Below are 22,330 nucleotides of genomic sequence, written 5' to 3'. Positions count from 1 at the left end.
TGTGTAATACTGTAGGCTTAATCCATTATTGTCTGTTTTTCTACATAAAAATAATTCACCACCAATTTACACTACTTTCAGGTGCAGGCCTCATGGATCAGCCAAATGGGAGAGGAGTGGCCCCTGTTATGCTAATATAAGCTAATTTCTATGAAGATAGCTATTGCCAGAATAATATCATTAGAATATTTTACAATTAAACAATACATGTATTTAATAAAGCATGGGATTTCCTGAACTTCAAACGTGGCGCTCCGTCCATTTTACAATCTGGGAATTCCCCACCCTTCACACACCAGAGCGAGGCTGCGCCTATACCACCGGCATTCCCAGTATGCACCGCGGCCACACCAGCGAAAAAATACTCCGGTAACTGGAAAGGGCCGACTAAAAGCAGATCTAAACGGATAGCTAACTACTTCTTCGTTTAAAAGTATAATAACATATATTACCAATATGGCAGACAACGAAAAACTGGACAACCAAAGGCTGAAGAATTTCAAAAATAAAGGTCGCGATTTGGAGGTAATGTGCTTTCACTCCTGTTGGGAGGTCTTTCTTTCCGTTTGCGCTATTTTGTAGCTTTGGGTTCCGCTGTGACGTCGTTTGTAATTTCCAGGATTTGGAACTTTGCACCCAGCCCAAACTAGGCCTCTGATGGTTCGCATGGTTTGAAAGATTGGGGCCTAGTTTCTAACTTATTGGCATGGGTATCCATCATTGCACAACACGTGAAACATTATTGCTAACTATCTAACGTTAGCTCGGATTGGCTAAGTTGCCACTGCTAATGGAAGCAGTGTCTGCCCTTCCACCCAAAACGCCCTGCTTGGGACATCCCTTTCAAGACGCAGTGTTGAGGATTAAGCTAACATATTAAAATGTAAACTAGATGTGTATACCCTTTTGGTGTAGCACAAATATCATCAATACATAAGCTCTTATATTCTTAACCAGCATTCGATTTAAGAAAATCATCTCTCGATGTCAGCCTTCGTTCGATGGTTAGCACAACAAGCTTGTTGATGGTGGTTTCGCTAGGTTGGTTAGCTAGCTAGCTAATCAGACAAGCCCTGCCACGCTAGCTAACTTGCTACAATACTGTGATCATTTCCTAAGCATTGGTATCTAAATTGTACGAAGTACATGAAGCATCTGCAGATTATGTTTGTCAACATAATTGACAAACATCCCTGAACCATAATGTAGCGTTGTCAAACTATGTCAGTTTCGTGTGAACACTGATCGCAAACCTAGCTAGCTGGCAAAAATGGGGTTAGGTTCCCCATCGTCAACGTTAGCCTATCAAAGCACGATTACTGTTACACGAAGGAAGTATGATATTTGGAGGGTTTTTGTTATTAATATCGTGCCCTTACAAAGTTAGATGTATAGTCAGTCGATTAACAGTTATTTCATATGTCTATTTGTTTTCAAAATCGTAATATTAGCTTGATGATGACCCACAGAGGTGGGTTTTATAGCGTTGCTAGCTAGCTAACCACCTAGCCAGCTAAAATAGGTTAGCAACTAGATTAACAACTGGAACGTTCGCAGTAAGCTAGCTGTTCATCAGTGCTAACATTAGCTAAGAAGAGTTGTCTTTATTAATTGTTGACTAGCGGCTCCAGTTTAAAGTCGGGGGCTATTGTCAGGGGAGTGATCGTCTTAAATGTTTGATGAATATGTTTTAACACGTACACGCAGTAGGCCCAGCAATGAATCACGGCACTTTGGGTTGTTATGTAAATTAATCTGACTCTAGCCGGTCGACTATCCTTGCTTTGTGTTGAAACATTAATTACGATTAATTTAGTTGATCAGCTACTGTAGGCCTACCATCCATTAATGTGAATGTATACAAGTAACACTATAACATGATAAGTGGCCTTTTCAATGCTACAAAGTCTGTTTAGGGGGTGAAAGTCCCATATACATTTCAACAGGCCGCCTTTCGTCCACAGCACAGACAATGACAACCCCGCACTTGAATCAGTGTTTCTCTGTTCTGGTATGTCTAACACGCAGTTGAAAAGCAACATTTTTGGTATCACAAAGTCACACCGCTGTAAACCTTTGCACAAGTGCTATGTGAGGGAAAACTTGCGGACATGTAGGCCTACATGTCACAGAGTTTGTGTTGGTTCCCTGTCAGCTGGTTAATACAAGAATGGTGGGTGGGTGTCAGTATCTAGGCTACTGACACATAGCATACTGACATTCCTGGGACATCTCGCCAGCTTCCTGAGTTCAAAGGGGGTTGTTCTCAGTGGTTGCTCCTATTTTTCATCCTTGATACAGTTATGTCATCTCTGCCTCTGATCAACTTGTTCGTTTGCAAATGGCTGCTGTCTTAAGACAGGAAATACCGCATTTGTTCCAGCCCCCCAATATTTTCCTCGTAGTAGTCTTTTGCGTGGCCTCTCTGTCTCTCTGAATTTCACTAGGCTTTGTCACTTGACATGTTAATCTTTGGTACCAAATTACTTCTGTTCCATTTAGTGTGAATGCAATGCATGACCTGTCTGTCCTTTCTTTTCCAGACTATGAGAAGACAAAGAACCGAGGTGGTTGTAGAACTGAGAAAGGTAATGGCTGTTTCATACACAGCTTTTCTATATAGTGAAGATGATGTGTGACAGTGTGAAACTTGTTTAGTTTTTGGCCCAGTACCGGTGGTGTCTTGAGCTGAATGTTTTGCACTCTCATTTTGCTTCAGAACAAACGTGACGAGCACCTCCTGAAGAGAAGGAACGTGCCCCAAGAAGATATTTGTGATGACTCGGATGTCGATGGAGATTTCAGATCGGTGAGGGAGCCTCTTGTTTGTTGACTTTTTTTTTTTTCTTCAATGCTGGCACTGGCCGGCCAGCTCATATTGATCAACAATTTCATCAATTTCTGTCTTCTCTCTTTTTTACAGCAAAACACCTCTTTAGAAGCTATAGTGCAAGTAAGTCTGAGTACTGTTTCTTTGGCTTGGCCCACTTTTCTGATCTGATGTTAGTCAGATGTCCTGTATTAGGTTTGACCATTTCCCCTGCAGTGTGCCATCTCAGCACTGGTCTTCATAGGATTAGGCAGTCTGTAATTGTGCAAGTTCACTGATCCAGTGCATTGATAATAAGCTTGTTGATCTCCCCGTGGCTGTGCATTGCATATGGGTGCATATTTATACTAATACTGTTGGAGAATTAAGAGTTGGGGAGTTGTTTTGCATCGTGCTAATGTAAAATAGCGAGCAGCAGCTAAATAATGCATGCCGAACTCTCCCCAGAGCTTTCCGAGATAAGGATCTGCCCACTTGAACGCTCCCAGATGTACTGTTTTAAATCCGGCACTCCATTTAATTCCACGTCGCCGTGGATCCCTCGCGACACTTAACCCCTCCTTCCTGTTTCCTCTCTCTCTTCTCCAGAATGCCACCAGTGATAACCAGGGGATCCAGCTGAGTGCAGTGCAGGCTGCCAGGTGAGTGTCCAGTGGCGGTCACACACGGCTGACCAGCCGTCCTCTCGCCGGACGCACGCCGCCGTGACGCCCCTCGCTCTCCAGCATTCTGAGAACCAATTGTGAAAACCTCTGTGGAATGCTGGGAGTGTGGGCGGCGTGTGTGCGAGCGCGAGAGCAATGTGACAGGCCACCACTCTGCCCTCCACCACTGGGGGGGGTGTCCCCTTAAGGCACGTTTAGACTTGCTGTAGACAACGCGTTCGTGTACGCATCATGGCTGCCTCGCGTATTTTGCGGTCGTTTGGTGCGTCGGTCGTGCACGTCGTCGCAAGCGAACACGACGCGTCCGCGAGATGCAATACTGACAAGAAAGTAGGGGGCGATCATTGCCAAAAGAAAGTGACAGCAAGATGCATTATCGACATCAAAGCTGGGGGCAATCATGAGAGTAAACAATGGCACATGGCCACATCCACATCTGATATTAGGCTACTAGTCTCCCCCTGGTGAAGACCTCCAGTAAGGTGCGTAATGCTGCAGCGAGTCTGTACACAGGACACAGCAGGTCGCACACGGGCGCATACGCTTACGCTTGGTCTAACGGCAAGTATAATCCCAGCCTTAGTCATGAGGGTTAGGGTATGGCCCATGCACACTGGGGGGGGGGGGGGGGTGTCTCCTTAGTCAGGGGGGGTTAGGGTATGGCCCATGCACACCGGGTGTGTCCCCTTAGTCAGGGGGGTTAGGGTATGGCCCATGCACTCTGGGGGGGGGGTGTCACCTTAGTCATGAGGGTTAGGGTATGGCCCATGCACACTGGGTGTGTCCCCTTAGTCAGGGGGGTTAGGGTATGGCCCATGCACTCTGGGGGGGGGGGGGGGTGTCACCTTAGTCATGAGGGTTAGGGTATGGCCCATGCACACCGGGTGTGTCCCCTTAGTCAGGAGGGTTAGGGTATGGCCCATGCACACTTGGTAGAAAGGAATTGGCTCTTGGCCATGTCATACCTTGAAGTAGTTGTGCACACACTTTGCATCAAAATGCAGCCTCACGTGTGTCTCGGTATCAGATGAGAGATCAGATTGGATCAGATTGCATAAGAGCAAATAAACAGGCTACAGCATTTCTCTAAGACTAATAATCAGCATTAGCGATCAGGGATGGGCTACTTGAACATGTTGAACTTGACCTTATTTTGTTAAACTGTCAGTAGAATGTAAATCCAAATCAGAAATGTAACTTCTTACCAAACTTTGTCTTCATGTACAAGTCTTAGTTAGTCGGATCTTTGCAGTGATTCCTCTTTTCAGTAGCTTCAGAATATCCATCAGCCAGCTTTCTTCCTCACCAAAATGTAGCCTTTGTTTGGAGCTTCATTTGCAATCAAGCTAGCTTGTAGTGGTTAGCAACAATATATTCCTTAGGTCTTGCGGTTTTATTTTACATCAGCAAAAGGTTGTTTACATATTACAGAATGAGTACAACAGCCTCTGGGAAAAACACTGAGCAGAAATTCCAGAGGTCTGCATGTGTTCACTTCTTTAAAAGAGATCATATTTTTGACTACACAAGTACTATAGTGATTCTTTGATGGCACCATAGGCCTATACTGTGTGCAATTGTGATTTTGCATAATTTGACATTGACAGTGAGTGGCTTTAGCATGAGCTATTGAAATGCATATTAAACAGGGGAGGCCAATTGAGTAAAGTACATCAACTGTGGCCCCGGATGCATGTCTCATCGCTATGCGTACACATGCAGTCCAGAGCACCTGTGAAGGTAGTTGAGGCGTCAGATCTCGAGTGTGGAGGCATACGTACCTGCCACTAGAGGTGGAGTGGTGGAGTTTTGCCCATCAGGTGCCAATGGGGTTTATGTGACGTGAAGCGTGCAGCCCTCAAGTATGGGGCTGCTGTGGGCACCAGTCCGCTGCTTGAGGAGGTCAAGCTTCGTGTTGGCGTTTTTGTGGGCACCAGCCCAGTGCTTAAGGAGGGCAAGCTTCGTGTTGGCATACTGGCTGCAGTCTATTGTGTCCATAGCCTGGGTGTTCCCATCCTGCCTTGCGCGGCGACTTCATTCACGCTGCTAAGGCAGTCTGGAAACTACCGCCCTAATTTTGCCTGAGATAGGGGACCAATCACAGAACGGGGGGGGAAGGTAGACGATGGTGAGCTATGCACTGACGCATTTGATAGACATCCGTGGCGCCCAGTGAACGGATCTGGGCATTTTGTTTCAAATACGAGAAAATGAACGTCTGGTTGCCAGACCACGTCTCGTTTTAGAAGTGGTAGGCGCTAGCCAGGCTATTGTGTCCATGTGATGGGCATTTTCAAAAAATGTGGGCATGGGTATGTGTCCATGTGATGGGCATGGGTATGTGTCCATGGTTATGATTGATTCCGCAGTGCTGTTTTTTTTTTTTTTTTAATTCTCTCTCTCTCTGCAGGAAGCTGTTATCGAGTGACCGCAACCCACCCATTGATGACTTGATCAAGTCTGGCATTTTACCCATACTAGTCCACTGTCTGGACAGGGATGACAAGTAAGCCTCCGTTCCCTCCACACACACACACACACACACGCCTGAGGATACGCTGCATGGTTACAACACTTATATGACAGCAATAGCTGTTAAAATCCGTCTCCAATTAGAATAAGTGAGGGAGTTTAACACCACTCTTGTGCAGTAGAGATCATGTTATTTGTGTTTGTTTGTTTACTGAACTGATGTGTTGTCATCACACCTTGACCTTTGACCCCTGTGTGTTTGCAGTCCATCTCTGCAGTTTGAGGCTGCCTGGGCTTTGACCAACATCGCCTCGGGCACCTCCGAGCAGACCCAGGCCGTCGTGCAGTCCAGTACGTACCCCCCCCCCCCCCCCCCCCCCGGGCCATGATTTGATTAAAAAAAAAAAAAAGGACTAGTCACAGCTTTGTGATATGCTGAACAAGCTAAATCTGATGTACTAAACAAAGGACTGGTCACAGCTTTGTGATATGTTGATCAAGCTAAATCTGACGTTCAACACATCACAAAGCTGTGACCAGTCCTTCTTCTAGAACAAGTTAAACCTGATGTACTAAAAGAATGACTGGTCACAGCTCTGTGATATGTTGAACAAGTTCAATCTGAACAAGTTAAATCTGATTTAGCATTTCTGTCCTGCACGGAGTTGTCTTTTTAAATGCCGTTGCATGCAAGATGTTGGAGTGTGCAACCGTGCCGCTGTTCTCCCAGTGCACCAGTGCTGGTCTGAGTTGTGACTCTGTAGTACTTTTATGATGATGGATAATATTGTGTAATAACTGTGTGTGTGTGTGTGTGTGTGTGTGTGTGTGTCTCCGCCTGTATAGATGCAGTTCCCTTGTTCCTGAGGCTGCTGCACTCCCCTCATCAGAATGTGTGTGAGCAGGCCGTCTGGGCTCTGGGCAACATCATAGGTACGTTGGGCTGCACTGCACTGCACTCACTCACACTCTCATCCGGCCATCACCTCCCAAGTCATAGTGGCAGCACCAGAGGAATGAGATGGGTTTTGGAATTTTGGAATTGTATGTTGCGTCACTTTATATGTGTAGAACATTTTAAAACCTGAAGTGTTTTTTGTTTGTTGTCGTTGTTTTGGAATAGGATCTGGCGACATTGCCACAGATTCTGCTGCTGATATTTTGTTCATTTTCACTAAAGTTCAGTTGTGGCTAAAGCTGAATTTACCATGTAGCCCCTCGTTTTTAGTCGATGTCCATAGTAGAATCATGTTTAGAAACTAGTTTGGGTTTTTCCCTGTGGCTCTTAAGGATTACTGCGTCTACCATGACATTTCCGTGTGTGTGTTAATGCCAATAGACCCTCAAGCGAGCGCTGTTCTGCACGACGCCAAAAGTCTTGTTTGGTGTTCAACACTCCGTAGTGATGCATGAAGACATCACTTGTTTTGTGGAGTTGGTGGGGGTCAAAGGTCATGAAGGGAGGGCGAAGAGCTTTTGTCATATTGGCCCTTACTTAATAACCTGAGTAACAGCAACATTATTATAACAGTATTTAGTTATAGTTTTGTTATGTGAATATACAGCTGAGTAGCTGAAACATTTTACAGGAGTTGGTGCATATGGTTGTCCAGTTCCCTTTAACCGCTGTCCAGTCCCTAGGTCATGATGGTCCAGATCCCTTTAACCCAGGGGTCTCCCATCTTTAGTTCTTCCTAGAGATGCTTTGATAGAAGTGAACATGGTCAAGAGCTGGTAATGTTTTATATTGGCGGTAGCTTGTATCCACGTTGCTGATTTCCACTCAAATCAGTTGAATAAGCTTCACATTCGTTTTTAAGCTACTTTCAACTCCTCCATCATCTCTGTGTGTTGACGGTGAATCTGATTTGATAGGAACTGTACTGAGTGTGTGTGTTATGAAATTGATGACAATTTTTTTTGAGCCTTTTGGAGAGCTGCTCCACCCAGAACCCGGTGTGGAGTTTGTGTTTGCTGATGGACTAGCTGTTGGAGAGTCCTGCGTTAACTCTCTCCTCTCCTCTCCTCTGCTCTCCTCTCCTCTCCTCTCCTCTCCTCTCCCCTCTCCTCTCCTCTCCTCTGCTCTCCTCTCCTCTCCTCTGCTCTCCTCTGCTCTCCTCTCCTCTCCTCTCCTCTCCTCTCCTCTCCTCTCCTCTCCTCTCCTCTCCTCTGCTCTCCTCTCCTCTCCTCTCCTCTCCTCCCCTCTCCTCTCCTGCAGGTGATGGCCCTCAGTGCAGAGACTACGTGATCAGCCTGGGCGTGGTCAAGCCCCTGCTGTCCTTCATCAGCCCCTCCATCCCCATCACCTTCCTCCGCAACGTCACCTGGGTCATGGTCAACCTGTGCCGCCACAAGGACCCCCCGCCCCCCATGGAGACCATCCAGGAGGTGAGCGCTGACAGAGAGCGTGTGTGTGTGTGTGTGTGTGTGTGTGTGTGTGTGTGTGTGTGTGTGTGTGTGTGTGTGTGTGTGTGTGTGTGTGTGTGTGTGTGTGTGTGTGTGTGTGTGTGTGTGTGTGTGTGTGTGTGTGTGTGTGTGTGTAGGACAGGGTTGGGTGTGTCTATGGGTGGTGGGGGGTGGGATGGTTATGTGTAGTGTGTGTCTGTGTGTGTGTGTGTGTGTGTGTGTGTTTGTAGGACATGGTTTAGGGTGTGTGTGTGTGGCGGGGTGTGTATAGGACACGTTACTGTGTGTGATTGACACTACCAGGAGGGGAGGAGTTGGGCCTGTGTGTGTCTGTTGAATGAGGATAGTTTGTGTAACTGTCATCGTTGAAATGTTAAGCCAAGTCAGTGTTCTCCTTTATGACTGCTGGAGATTTCTGACGTTTTGGCATGATGTCCTGTTTTAAGAAGTCTTTCTTTGAAGTGTGTGTGTGTGTGTGTGGGGGGGGAGCTGTGAGGAGGAGAGATCCCTGTGTAATCATCAGACAGACGCTGCAGCATTATGTGTCAGCTTTGAGAGTGTAGTGGTATTGAGCTGTGGGATGATCAGGGGAGGCCCCGGTGGGATCCATTTAAGCAAGTCTAATAACTCTGACCGCTTAATCAGCCCTGAGAGACCGCTTCAGATGCCTGTTAGTTTTTAACTCCTTTATCCACAGTTATTCACATATCTCTCTCTCTCCTCTCTCTCTCCTCTCACACTTTCTCTCTCTCTCTCTCTCTCGTTCTCTCTCTCTCTCTCTCTCTCTCTCTCTCTCAGATCCTGCCTGCCCTGTGTGTGCTGATCCACCACACGGATGTGAATGTGAGTACTACCTCAGTGAAGACTACCCATCTGTTAGTCTTGGAAGTGTGCTTAGCGGACACACACACACACATAGTCTTGCCCACCTGAGCTCATTAATGCTGATTGATCCCGTCTCTGCACAAGTGCCCTTTACCTGCAGCTCTCTGACATGTGGAGTTGAACTTTAGTCCAGATTACATTCACATTGCATTCACACTGCATTCACACTGCATTCACACTGCATTCACACTGCATTCACACTGCATTCACATTGCATTCACATTGCATTCGCATGACATTCACACTTTATGGAGGCTATTTGCTATTGTCATAAACTACTCAGGGCAGAAGAGTGAGATGTACAATACATTACATTACATTTGGCTGACGCTTTTTAACCAAAGCGACGTACAACATTTAAAGCTTTTTAAAGCAGTTCTCACAGCAATTCTAGGAAAGATGTAAAAAGAACAGTCCTTCAAAGCATTATGTATTTAACAAGTGAGCTCTGTTGTAAAGGAAGAAGGTGTAAGACTGATGCTTGCGTTGTGGTTCCCGATGCTCTGCAGATCCTGGTGGACACCGTGTGGGCTCTGTCCTACCTGACGGACGCAGGTAACGAGCAGATCCAGATGGTCATCGACTCTGGCATCGTCCCTCACCTGGTGCCGCTCCTCAGCCACCAGGAGGTCAAAGTGCAGGTAAGCAGCTACGCCACCATCAACAGGATCCTACACATAACCGCGCCAAGGGCAATTATTAACTACCCACGCGGCTAGCTCGTTAAAGTTATATAGTTCTGGGAATGAACAGGGCCGAATGATCAAATGAGAGTTCACATGAGGGTGGATGTTGTCACATCTCTCAGTAGGCTTTCATGAAATTCACATAGATGAACTAGGTCAGACTTGAGTATGGAAGTGATTTAAGTTAGCCATACTGATGAACACATTACTTGAGTATGGAAGTGATTTAAGAACGCCATACTGATGAACACATTACTTGAGTATGGAGTGGTGTAAGGAGCATGGCCATTAGGAGTAGTGTTGTTGGGTCTGATATTTACTTATTTACTAATTAATTCATTAGTTTGAAACACTGGCTGGGCTACCTCTAAAAGACTAACCCAGAGATGACTGGAGCACTCGGATTATTTTTTTTTTTTTATTATGGTGCACAAACGACTGACGTTTCGACGCACTGCGTCGTCTTCTTCTTTTCTTTAGTTTGTTTGATTGTTTGTTCTGGTGTGGCGAGTCTCATGTCAGGGTTTCTATACTTCCAGATCGTTTGCACATTATGCAAATCCTACTTGTATATGAAATATAAAGGATGGTGTACAGAACGGTCATTGCAAAAAGTCATTGCATTGAAAATTTAAGTTAGAAATCATCCTTGTTCTGTTGAAAAGACACAGAGCTCTTCGGAGGTATTACGTTGCAGTGATGACTGTGGCACATCTGGGTGCCAGTTGTGTACACAAAGCCGTTGCACTGCAGTGTTTTGGGGAGAAGCATCTGGATTACCGGAGCACCGCTGTTGGTCAGGCCGTTCGTCATCACTGCAACTTAAGCATTTTAAATGGCACGAACGTTCAGCCACACATGCCATTGCCTCACCACAGCAGTAAATGAGTCGACCGCACGTATTAATTAATTAATAAACAGGACCAGCGGATCAATCTGCCCTGGCGTACCAGGCCGTCTCCTCCTACCACAGCCCTGCACTGCTGTGTATAGCCGCAGCAGCTGATTGGTCAGATCGGGGCTGTGTGTGGGCGGGCCTGCAGTGCCGCAGCAACTGATTGGTCAGATCGGGGCTATGTGTGGGCGGGCCTGCAGTGCCGCAGCAGCTGATTGGTCAGATCGGGGCTATGTGTGGGCGGGCCTGCAGTGCCGCAGCAGCTGATTGGTCAGATCGGGGCTGTGTGTGGGTGTGCCTGCAGTGCTGGTCTTCCTGCACGCCCACGTGAAGCTGAAAGCTGCTCTCGGACTCACACACACACACACACACACACACACACACACACAAAGTGTGCAGCACTGCACAGGATTACAACATGCCTATGACATCTGAAACATACATCCCATTAAAGCCCATATGCCTTGTCTTACCATTAATTACTATGCTATCTCTGTATGCTATGTCTGAATGGGACAGGATGCAGGATATGTAAGGTATAGACATATAAGGTGAAGACCAACACAGGACACGGCACGCCGTATTAGCTGCAGCCTCACGTGCAGGGCCTTATGGTGGAGGTAGTCTGTGTATTGCAGGGCCTTATGGTGGAGGTAGTCTGTGTATTGCAGGGCCTTATGATGGAGGTAGTCTGTATATTGCAGGGCCTTATGGTGGAGGTAGTCTGTATATTGCAGGGCCTTATGGTGGAGGTAGTCTGTATATTGCAGGGCCTTATGATGGAGGTAGTCTGTATATTGCAGGGCCTTATGGTGGAGGTAGTCTGTATATTGCAGGGCCTTATGGTGGAGGTAGTCTGTATATTGCAGGGCCTTATGATGGAGGTAGTCTGTATATTGCAGGGCCTTATGGTGGAGGTAGTCTGTATATTGCAGGGCCTTATGGTGGAGGTAGTCTGTATATTGCAGGGCCTTATGATGGAGGTAGTCTGTATATTGCAGGGCCTTATGGTGGAGGTAGTCTGTATATTGCAGGGCCTTATGGTGGAGGTAGTCTGTATATTGCAGGGCCTTATGGTGGAGGTAGTCTGTGTATTGCAGGGCCTTATGGTGGAGGTAGTCTGTATATTGCAGGGCCTTATGGTGGAGGTAGTCTGTATATTGCAGGGCCTTATGATGGAGGTAGTCTGTATATTGCAGGGCCTTATGGTGGAGGTAGTCTGTATATTGCAGGGCCTTATGATGGAGGTAGTCTGTATATTGCAGGGCCTTATGGTGGAGGTAGTCTGTATATTGCAGGGCCTTATGATGGAGGTAGTCTGTATATTGCAGGGCCTTATGATGGAGGTAGTCTGTATATTGCAGGGCCTTATGATGGAGGTAGTCTGTATATTGCAGGGCCTTATGATGGAGGTAGTCTGTATATTGCAGGGCCTTATGATGGAGGTAGTCTGTATATTGCAGGGCCTTATGATGGAGGTAGTCTGTATATTGCAGGGCCTTATGATGGAGATAGTCTGTATATTGCAGGGCCTTATGGTGGAGGTAGTCTGTATATTGCAGGGCCCTATGATGGAGGGAGTCGGTGTATTCAGACTGAAGAGACATGCTGTGACTGAAACCAATAGTGAGAGCTGTACTGTGCATCTGAGTCAGATCTCTTCACAGCTGTCTCAAAACCAGACCAGTGCACATGCACTTTGACGACAGCATCCTGTTAAATCAAAGCTCTCAGAGTGGCAGAAGACCAAGTTTAGTTGACTCCTTTTCTGGACAAAACGCCATACTTATTTCATTTGACTGTCATGCCAAAGCTTTTTCCCACTGTTCCCCCAGTAGGATGGTTAGTTGGCAGTTTGGATATGATGACAAGACGACGCTCGGTGCAGGTGTGAGTGGCATGAGTATGACTGCTGTGATAGTTTGGGAGATCTCAAGGTTAACTAGAAGTAATTTAAGAATGTAATAAGGTGGGTTGTGGGAGTGATGGGTGGTGTGAGTGTGTGTGAGTGTGTTTAGCTTGGCTGGTGGTAAGGGGGTGCTGAAGAGTGAAGACCAACGGGTCTTTGAGGATATCGGAGTGCATCTGAGGCTGTCACTCAAATCAGAGGCCTCTCTGTGATTGGGCCGATGATTAGAGCCTCAATCCGCCCCCTGCCACGCCCGTAGCACCAGCGTCTCGACCAGGAGCTGCGACCCTCTCGCACGACCCTGGAGTCTGATCCACTGACGCCCAAAACATGACTGGACACACTGCCTCTCTACATCACAATGTTCTGGGTTTAGATTATGATGCACTGCGTTTGGATTCCAAAATACTGGGTTTTGGTTCAGAGCCAGGCTAAATGTATTAACTGGCTAGGTGGCAAACTGTCACTGACTGTGTAAGTCATGTGGTTTTGTAGATGCTCTGTGAATGTTCGGTTCTGTAAATATGACTCTAGAGATGCAGTTTCTCATTGCGATGGTCATATGAAGATGACAATTTTATGAACTTTGGTAAAGCAGAGAAAGAAAGAGTAACATTAGCCAGTATATTTCAGAATCCGCTTTATTGGCCAAGCTGTATACAACAAGGAATTTGACTCCAGTTAACCTTTGCTCTCAGTGTACATGCTTACATATGGATTAATAGACTAAAAGATAATATTGAAAAATCCAAGGTTAAAGGGATAGTTCGGATTTTAAGACACGAAGTTGTATGGGTTCCCTGTCAGCAACGTAGTGCATCAGCACTGACTTACCCCCCGACAGCGTCCTGTGAGCCGAGATCCAGCCGGTTTTAGATCGTTTTTGATGCTGAAGAAAGTAGTCCGGCAAGTTTCTGGGGTCACGAAAGTAAAGTGTTTTTCTTCTCAAAACCATATGCGTTCAACAGAGTGATATATTTGCACCACAAAAACGTTGTCCAGGAAAAATTCAAACCTCGTTATCACTTACTTATTTTTCGCGATTCCTATCACTGCGCGCTACTGACAGCTGGACAACGTTTTTGTGGTGCAAATATATCACTCTGTTGAACGCATATGGTTTTGAGAAGAAAAACACTTTACTTTCGTGACCCCAGAAACTTGCTGAAGAAAATAGTCCGGCATCAAAAACGATCAAAAACCGGCTGGATCTCGGCTCACAGGACGCTGTCGGGGGTAAGTCAGTGCTGATGCACTACGTTGCTGACAGGGCACCCATACAACTTCGTGTCTTAAAATCCGAACTATCCCTTTAAGCTTTTAAATATCAGGCAGGGCTTTTAGTGCAAGTTAGAGCACAAATAGCAATACATCTGTAGTGAGTCTTATTGCTCAGTGGTGTTCCCTATACTCTGGGTCTCCTTCATCTGAGCGCCTGCCCAGGGAGAGCAACTGTCTTGTTTTGTCAGCTAGTGCCCTGTAGCGCCTACCAGAGGGAAGGAGTCTCCACTGCGACTTCCCTCCGTGGCGTTCACAGTTGCAGTTACGCGTGTTCATTCAGCAGATCCTTTTGTCCAAAGCCACTTGCAGCAAGAGAATATTTGTCGGCGATTTCAAAGAACTCCCCCGTGAGCGCACGGAAACATAAGTACGGTGCAAACGTTTCTCCCACGTAGTGTGGTTTTCTGTGTCAGAAGTCATGTAGCACATCAGTGACATGGATGAGTCACAGAGGGGCCCCGCGGGCTCTGACTCACGCGCTTAATCTCGGTCGTCCTGTCTACGTGCTGTTAACTATCTCACGCGCTTAATCTCGGTCGTCCTGTCTACGTGCTGTTAACTATCTCACGCGCTTAATCTCGGTCGTCCTGTCTACGTGCTGTTAACTATCTCACGCGCTTAATCACGGTCATCCTGTCTACGTGCTGTTAACTATCTCACTCGGCCTCTCACTAATGAGCACGCAACGAGCCAGCAGCCAGCTTTTGTTGAGATTTCAAAATGGCCGCCCTCTGAAATGAAAGCTTTTATGCTGTGCCTGTGTCTGTGCCTGTAGAGACATATTGTGTGTGTGTTATATCTGCTATCCCTGAAGAGTATAGAGGTAGAGGTGGTCCTTCAGAACGCAAATGGAGTAGTGTAGCATGGACTCCGCAGCAGTTTAGTTGAACTCCGGCTCGGAAGGGGAAATGTTTTAACTAGGAGCACCTCACTTGCCCCAACGTTATGGTCATTTTTCCATAAGCTGTAACAACAGACAACCCAGAAGTCTAGTTTCCTCTCTAAGTTGTGTGTGTGTGTGTGTGTGTGTGTGTCTCTCTCTCCAGACTGCTGCGCTGCGTGCTGTGGGGAACATTGTTACTGGGACGGACGAGCAGACCCAGGTGGTCCTCAACTGCGACGCCCTCAGCCACTTCCCCTCTCTGCTCACACACCCCAAGGAGAAGATCAACAAGGTACCGCACCGCACCGCACCCTCACACACGTAGTGTCCTGCTTTAGAGGACCTTCCTCTAAAGAATTATGACCTTAAAGGTATACTATGCAACGTTTTTCAGTCAATCAATTCGTCCCATACTGTTATATATGGTTAAATGAGTCATTACCGGTCGAACAGTGTTTTTTTTGGCCGCTCTAGTGGTCTGTAGCGGTAAAACCACACTTGCAACTTCAGGAGACACCGGGCACGCACCTATGCTCTACTCCAGGAAGTGTCATGTAAGGTCTCATGAAAAGGCACGGCAGACTGACCGGTTGAGGAGTTTTGTCAAATATACACGCTAAAGCTGTAGGGGAAGCTCTGCAGAGAAATATGCAAGCATAAAACGAGCGAAAATGAAAAGTGAAAACGAAACCGGCGATGAAATCGCCAATCCTGCATAGTATACCTTTAAATGTTCAACATGTGCAATCATCTCTAAGCAGTGATCAATCACAGCAAAATTGTGTGAATTGGTGAAATGAGTCAGTTGGCCAGCCCTGCTCAGTGAAATGTTGCGTGGTGATGAGACTGGCTCTTTAGGATGTGATGATAACTAGAGACCTGGTGCAGGTGTGAATGCTGCGCATGTGACTGTCTAGCACTTGATAGGTGAACTGGAGTAAAGTGGTTTAAATTAACATGTGTCAAGGTGTGTGTAATGGGAGGTGGGTGGGTGGGTTGGGAAGGGTGTGTGTGTGTGAGAGTGAGTGTGTTTAGCTTGGCTGGTGGTAAGGGGGTGCTGAAGAGTGAAGACCAACGGGTCTTTGAGGATATCGGAGTGCATCTGAGGCCCTGTCACTCAAATCAGAGGCCTCTCTGTGATTGGGCCGATGATTAGAGCCTCAATCCGCCCCCTGCCCCGCCCGTAGCACCAGCGTCTCGACCAGGAGCTGCGACTCTCTCGCACGACCCTGGAGTCTGATCCTACACAGCCAAACAAAAACCATGCACGCAGAATGTTTGTTAAACACATTGTTTGACCTCTGTGTTTGTTGTACTCAATGGAACAAGCATCAAGAACTGCTCATACTGAGGCTTGCTGTTCTCATGTCGTCCTGTAGGAGGCGGTGTGGTTCCTGTCAAACATCACTGCAGGAAACCAGCAGCAGGTTCAGGCCGTGATCGACGCCAACCTGGTGCCCATGATCATCCTCCTCCTCGACAAGGTGCGTTGCCTCTACCTCACCTGCGCTTCACCTGTTGGATGATGCATGTGTAATATAGTGTTGATTGCATGTACTATAGTGTGTGTGTACAAACATAGGATACAAAATATCATATATATATATATATATCTATATATACACAGGATACAAAATATCATATTTATATATATACTGTGTGTGTGTGTGTGTGTGTGTGTGTGTGTGTGTGTGTGTGTGTGTGTACACTGATGTATCCGTTGTAACACTTGTGTGATGTTCTAGGGTGACTTTGGCACTCAGAAGGAGGCTGCCTGGGCCATCAGTAACCTGACAATAAGCGGCCGGAAGGACCAGGTGAGTTCTCAACATCCTAGACACACACACACACACACACACACACACACACACCACACTACACTACACTACACTACAGCATAGAGCGGACTGGGAGTTTCCAACACCTTAGCCACACACACACACTACACTGCTAGCGTGCCTCTTTCAGATCCTACACATTTAACTGTAACATGCCCACATATGTTCACTCTGTGAAGGGACAGTCTGTTTTCATGTTCATATTGAATATTGAGTGGTCTTATTGATGTATTAATTCTATAGAATAGATGACATTGATGTACAGATCATGTTGTGTCTGCTTATATATAATGATACCCGTTGACTAGAGAGTGACAATGCTGATGTGTTGGTATGGTATGGAGTGGCGTGTGCGCGTGTGCGCGTGGAGTGCTGATGATGTGTGTGCGTTGAGCAGGTGGCGTACCTCATCCAGCAGCAGGTCATCCCGCCGTTCTGCAACCTGCTGACCGTGAAGGACGCGCAGGTCGTCCAGGTGGTGCTGGACGGCCTCAGCAACATCCTCAAGATGGCCGACGACGAGGCCGAGACCATCGCCAACCTGATCGAGGAGTGCGGAGGTGGGTAGAGCCTGCGGTCGAGCACACAGGGCACCTGTGCACAGTAACTTCCTGTGTATTAGCTGCACTGTGAACAGTAACTTCCTGTGTATTAGCCGCACTGTGCACAGTAACTTCCTGTGTATTAGCTGCACTGTGAACAGTAACTTCCTGTGTATTAGCCGCACTGTGCACAGTAACTTCCTGTGTATTAGCCGCACTGTGTACAGTAACTTCCTGTGTATTAGCCGCACTGTGCACAGTAACTTCCTGTGTATTAGCCGCACTGTGTATTAGCCGCACTGTGCTCAGTAACTTCCTGTGTATTAGCCGCACTGTGCACAGTAACTTCCTGTGTATTAGCCGCACTGTGTATTAGCAGCAGTGTGTACAGTAACTTCCGGTGTATTAGCCGCACTGTGTATTAGCCGCACTGTGCACAGTAACTTCCTGTGTATTAGCCGCACTGTGCACAGTAACTTCCTGTGTATTAGCCGCACTGTGTACAGTAACTTCCTGTGTATTAGCCGCACTGTGTATTAGCAGCAGTGTGTACAGTAACTTCCTGTGTATTAGCCGCACTGTGTACAGTAACTTCCTGTGTATTAGCCGCACTGTGTACAGTAACTTCCGGTGTATTAGCCGCACTGTGTATTAGCAGCAGTGTGTACAGTAACTTCCTGTGTATTAGCCGCACTGTGTATTAGCAGCAGTGTGTATTAGCAGCAGTGTGTACAGTAACTTCCTGTGTATTAGCCGCAGTGTGTATAAACCGCAGGACAGTGTTTTATGCAAGTTAAACAAAACTATATTAACACCATATTAACTAGCCCTGTATATTAACCTCATAGCTGAATTTTTTTTGAAAAATCAATATATAAACCGCAGCTAATAGTGGGGAAATTATTGTGTGGCATGGGCTGTTGTAACAATAGTACACTGATGGTTTAAGAAGCCAGTTTTGACTGAGTAGATTGAGGAGTGGTTTCCATGGCGATTAGCATCTTGTAAGTTATGGGCATGGTAACCCTACGCTTGTGTTCTGTCTGTGGTATATTTGTGATGTACATATTTTCGTCCTTCTCGCAGGTTTGGAGAAGGTGGAACAGCTCCAGAATCATGAGAATGAGGACATCTATAAACTGGCCTACGAAATTATCGATCAGTTCTTCTCTTCCGATGACGTAAGCTTCCATTTATCATCACCCAGACACTACAGAATGTGGGCATCATAGGAGTCATCTCTTGATGCCTTTCTAGACCCTTACAAGTCAGCTGGAAAGAACTATTTGAACAGGCGCTTCCGGTGTCAGCTGTAATAAAGGCTTCCATTTAACTCCATCTAATGAAGGCATAACATGTAACTTGCAATATTAACCGGTGGTAATATTTGTCTTTGTTGCATGTGTAGATTGATGAAGACTCCAGCTTGGTCCCAGAAGCCATCCAGGGTGGAACGTACGGTTTCAACTCCTCCACCAACGTGCCAGCAGAAGGGTTTCAGTTCTAGACCGCGTCAGAGCGTCTGGAGTTTTGTTGGCGATGCAGCACTCTGTTCAACATAAAAATAATTAGGAGAGAAAGCGAGCGAGCGAGAGAGAGAGAGAGCGAGCGAGTGTGAAAGAAATTAGATCCATTGTGCTTGGCTCATGGGATCCATAGCTGCATCTAATCCGAGAGAAATTGTGTGGATTTCGTTTGGCATTCCGAGGAAAGAGGTCCAAATGAAGTTTTTCGACGGCGAGTGAGTGCGAATGATGAGTGGCTACTATATGTTGCAAAAATCAACCATCTACACTGAATGCGTTGAGAGACATTTCGTGAAACTTCACACACAACAAAAAGTTACCAGGCGTGTCTATTACAAGTTTTCAAAAAAAACAACAACGACTAAACAGGAGGCAAGTCAAATAGATCTGATGTCACCGCCTCAGGGGGAGACACCATGACATCACAATCTATTCCAATTTGAAGGCAAGACACTTGCAAAAAGCAAAAGCTTCACGTTTATACAAATCAATACAAATCTAACTGGATGAACTCAAGACAAAGAAAACCAATCCACATCATACCTTCTGAGGTTTCCGTGACCCGAGGGGAGGGGCCACCCTGGATAGGCTCCTCCTCCCCTCCTCCTCCATGGCCATGCAGCGAGAGACTTGTGTATGAATGGACTCATGAATGCGTATGAATGTCTGGACTCGATGCAGGGGAGCCAGAGCTCATCTCCTCTAGTGAAACCCTCCACGGACATGACACGGGCCCGCCCCCCTCCTCCGACACGGGTCCCAGAGTCCAGCGGTACCCGCATGGGTCGCGTGTGCTAGAGAAAAAACAAACAAAAAAAAAAACAACACGAAACAAAACAAAAACAAAATGGACGAGTGGTGGTGTGTGTGCGCGCGTGACTGGGGTGTGCAAGGAGAAAGCGGATGAGAACGCATGCAGAGAGAGTCAACATCGAAAAAAAAGATTGAAGGAAAAATGAGATTGCAAAAAAAGCAAACGAGGAAATTTAAAACAACGACATAATTACCAAGAAATACAAAACAAGAATGGAGTAAAAAGAAGGGGATTTAAAAAAAAAAAAGAAAAAAAAAAGTGGAAAACCATTTGTCTGTGAAAAAAGAGAAGGCTGATCTAACACGAGTCTTGGAGAGGAGAAGAAAAAACCGACACCTCCTCATCAGCTACAACATCGACTTTAAACATCAACGTCGTCACAACTTTTGTTTTTTGTTTTTAATTCATGAGTTAGTATTAAATCAACACTGGACAGTGCTGTTGGACGGACAGACAGACAGACGGTAGAGCCGTTGTGCATTGTGTAACAGATGCATTTTGGTGGTTCCGGGGGGCTTAGCTAAAATGGCCCTTAGCGTGTACCTTTTTATTTTCATTTTATTTCTTCAGCTTTTATTTTTTTTCCTTCCGACGCTTGTGTAGAAGTGGAACATTGCGCAACATCTATGCCCCTCCCACCCCTTCTATGCCCCTCCCTCTCCTTCCTTTCCTCTGTGCCCCATATTGATTTGATGCTGTGAAGTCTCTATGACATCACCATAACTAACCACATGACTGTTTTTCCTTCCTGCATGACAAAAATTCCTTTTGTTTTCCTTTTTACTCTTTTTTAGTTTCCTTGGAGCAAAAAGTAACTGTATTGCCATAGCTTCGAGCTTACAAAAATATCACAGGGGGGAAAAATGACAAGATATGGCCATTTTCTGTAACTTTGTGGAACATAATCTTTGCATGTGCTAAACTACAGCATAGTTACTTCTAGGGATTTTTAGTTTGTTAGGGCTTTGTACACCATGTAATTTCTTTTTCTAGTCGACTGTGCTGTTGAAATGTCACACGTCTCTCTCTTCCTGTTCCCCTTAATCACCTCTCTCTTTCTCCAGCCCTTTACCCCCACCAGACTTAGTTTCTGATTTCACAAGTTCTGAACCATTTTTTTGCACATGTACGGACGACTGGGAGGCCTCAAGTCACAGGAGACAGGTGGTGGTGGTGTGGTTAGATTTCATGATTTAAGAAGAGAGAGAGAAAAAAAATAAAACCAACACCACCGTCTATATGCATTATACAATTACAATCTTAATTTTAATTTTATACCTAGATGAACTAGCCAGAGTTAATCCATACTGAGCCATGTCAGTGGACTGACAGTGACCCAAATGGAGGAGAAAAAAATAATAATATTTTCCTCGACCTAGTGATCGACCTGCCTCGGTTTTTTTTTTTTTTTTTTTTTGGACAGTGCCCCTTCCTGTGGGGCTGCTGTCGGCCCTGGCGGGGTTAAGAGGTCTCCCGCACTCCTGGCACACCAGTAGAAGTGTGGTGCCTTCTTTTTAGAGCACAAAAAACATGCATGTACAAAACTGTGCTGTACTTCAACCCATCCCCAGAGTCCCCTGCCCCTGCCCCCCCTGTAGGCTGCCCCATACCCTTTTGTTTGTGTTATATATGAGAAAAAAAAAAAAAACCTTCAGAACACTGTAGAGATGGATTACACTTTGTCGTCATAACCTTCTGTTGGACATAGGGTAATATTTTTTTGCAGCATTCCTTGTTAGCAAAGTTTCCAAGAAATTGGTATAGAGGAAAAGCTGGTTTGCTTAACCTGTTGGATTTTGGCTACAGGCTAGGTTGTCTTTGGTGAAAATAAATATCGAAACGCTAGTAACTGTGTGGTGTCATCTTTGCTCTAATCGCTTGCTCTGCGTTTCGGTTCTGATAGTATGTCAGTGGTTAACTGAGATATTTGAATGTTATTCTGTAGGTTGAATTGACTGGCATCATGACAAGTGTAACACTCAAGTACCAACAAGAGGCAATAAAAATGTAAAATAATAATAATTTTAAATAATGAACAGTAAGTGGTACAGAGATGGAATTGGCCGTTCCGAGATCGAGAAAAGCAAGAACTGGGGAGAGCTGCGGTAATATGCAGGAGAATAGTGACATGAAATGGATAAACGGTGTAGTGGATGAGATGCTTAGGGAAGAGACTTGGAAGAGTCCCTGAGGTCGTGTTTGCGGTCTTCATTACAGTACACTAATGATCTCCGTTCCGGTCACCTACTCTGACCTGTATCTCATGTGATGTGCCGTCGCCCCTCCAGAATACCAATGAAGGCAGCCTAATGGCTCTTAATCAGTGGCTGTTTCCCAAAGTCCAGGATTCATCCTTTGTAGAACTGAACCCTGCCAAAGTCAAATCCTTCAAAGACTAGGCAAGGCTTCTTCTCAGCATTCGCAAAACAATGGAACAGACTAGCGAGTGTGCATGAAACTGCGGTTGTGTTTTATTGAAAATCACTCCTCCTGCCCACTTCTTTTTGAAAAACAATAAATGCACCACTCTCTTACAGAAATGCCTGGCCTCTGGCGAGCAGGTCATATTTTCATATGCAAATTGGGCTTCTGGCAAACAGTAGTACTTTTGGTAATGTTACAGCAAAGTTGCATGCAAATTGGGTTTGTCACCAGACGGTCACTGAAAGTTTGCCATTATTGGCTAAATGTGGTGGCA

General features: G+C 46.0%; 1 protein-coding gene across 1 annotated transcript; it reads left to right on the top strand.

Annotated features, from left to right (window-relative positions):
• Positions 1 to 324: 324 nt before the first annotated feature.
• kpna4 (karyopherin alpha 4 (importin alpha 3)) lies at positions 325 to 21,477 on the top strand. Its single transcript, XM_062553355.1, has 17 exons — positions 325 to 525; positions 2,544 to 2,588; positions 2,720 to 2,809; positions 2,924 to 2,953; positions 3,419 to 3,471; positions 5,906 to 6,001; positions 6,233 to 6,318; positions 6,814 to 6,900; positions 8,186 to 8,355; positions 9,172 to 9,216; positions 9,768 to 9,899; positions 15,076 to 15,204; positions 16,292 to 16,396; positions 16,658 to 16,729; positions 17,148 to 17,310; positions 18,379 to 18,473; positions 18,701 to 21,477. Exons 1-17 carry the CDS (start codon positions 457 to 459, stop codon positions 18,797 to 18,799), a joined length of 1,566 nt encoding a protein of 521 aa, XP_062409339.1. The 5' UTR covers positions 325 to 456; the 3' UTR covers positions 18,800 to 21,477.
• Positions 21,478 to 22,330: the final 853 nt, after the last annotated feature.

The sequence above is a fragment of the Sardina pilchardus genome, chromosome 13 (genome assembly GCF_963854185.1).
Source record: "Sardina pilchardus chromosome 13, fSarPil1.1, whole genome shotgun sequence".
In the NCBI taxonomy this organism is placed as follows: Eukaryota; Metazoa; Chordata; class Actinopteri; order Clupeiformes; family Clupeidae; genus Sardina; species Sardina pilchardus.
The sequence above is the reverse complement of the archived record's forward strand: the minus strand, read 5'-3'. Positions and strand labels throughout refer to the sequence as shown.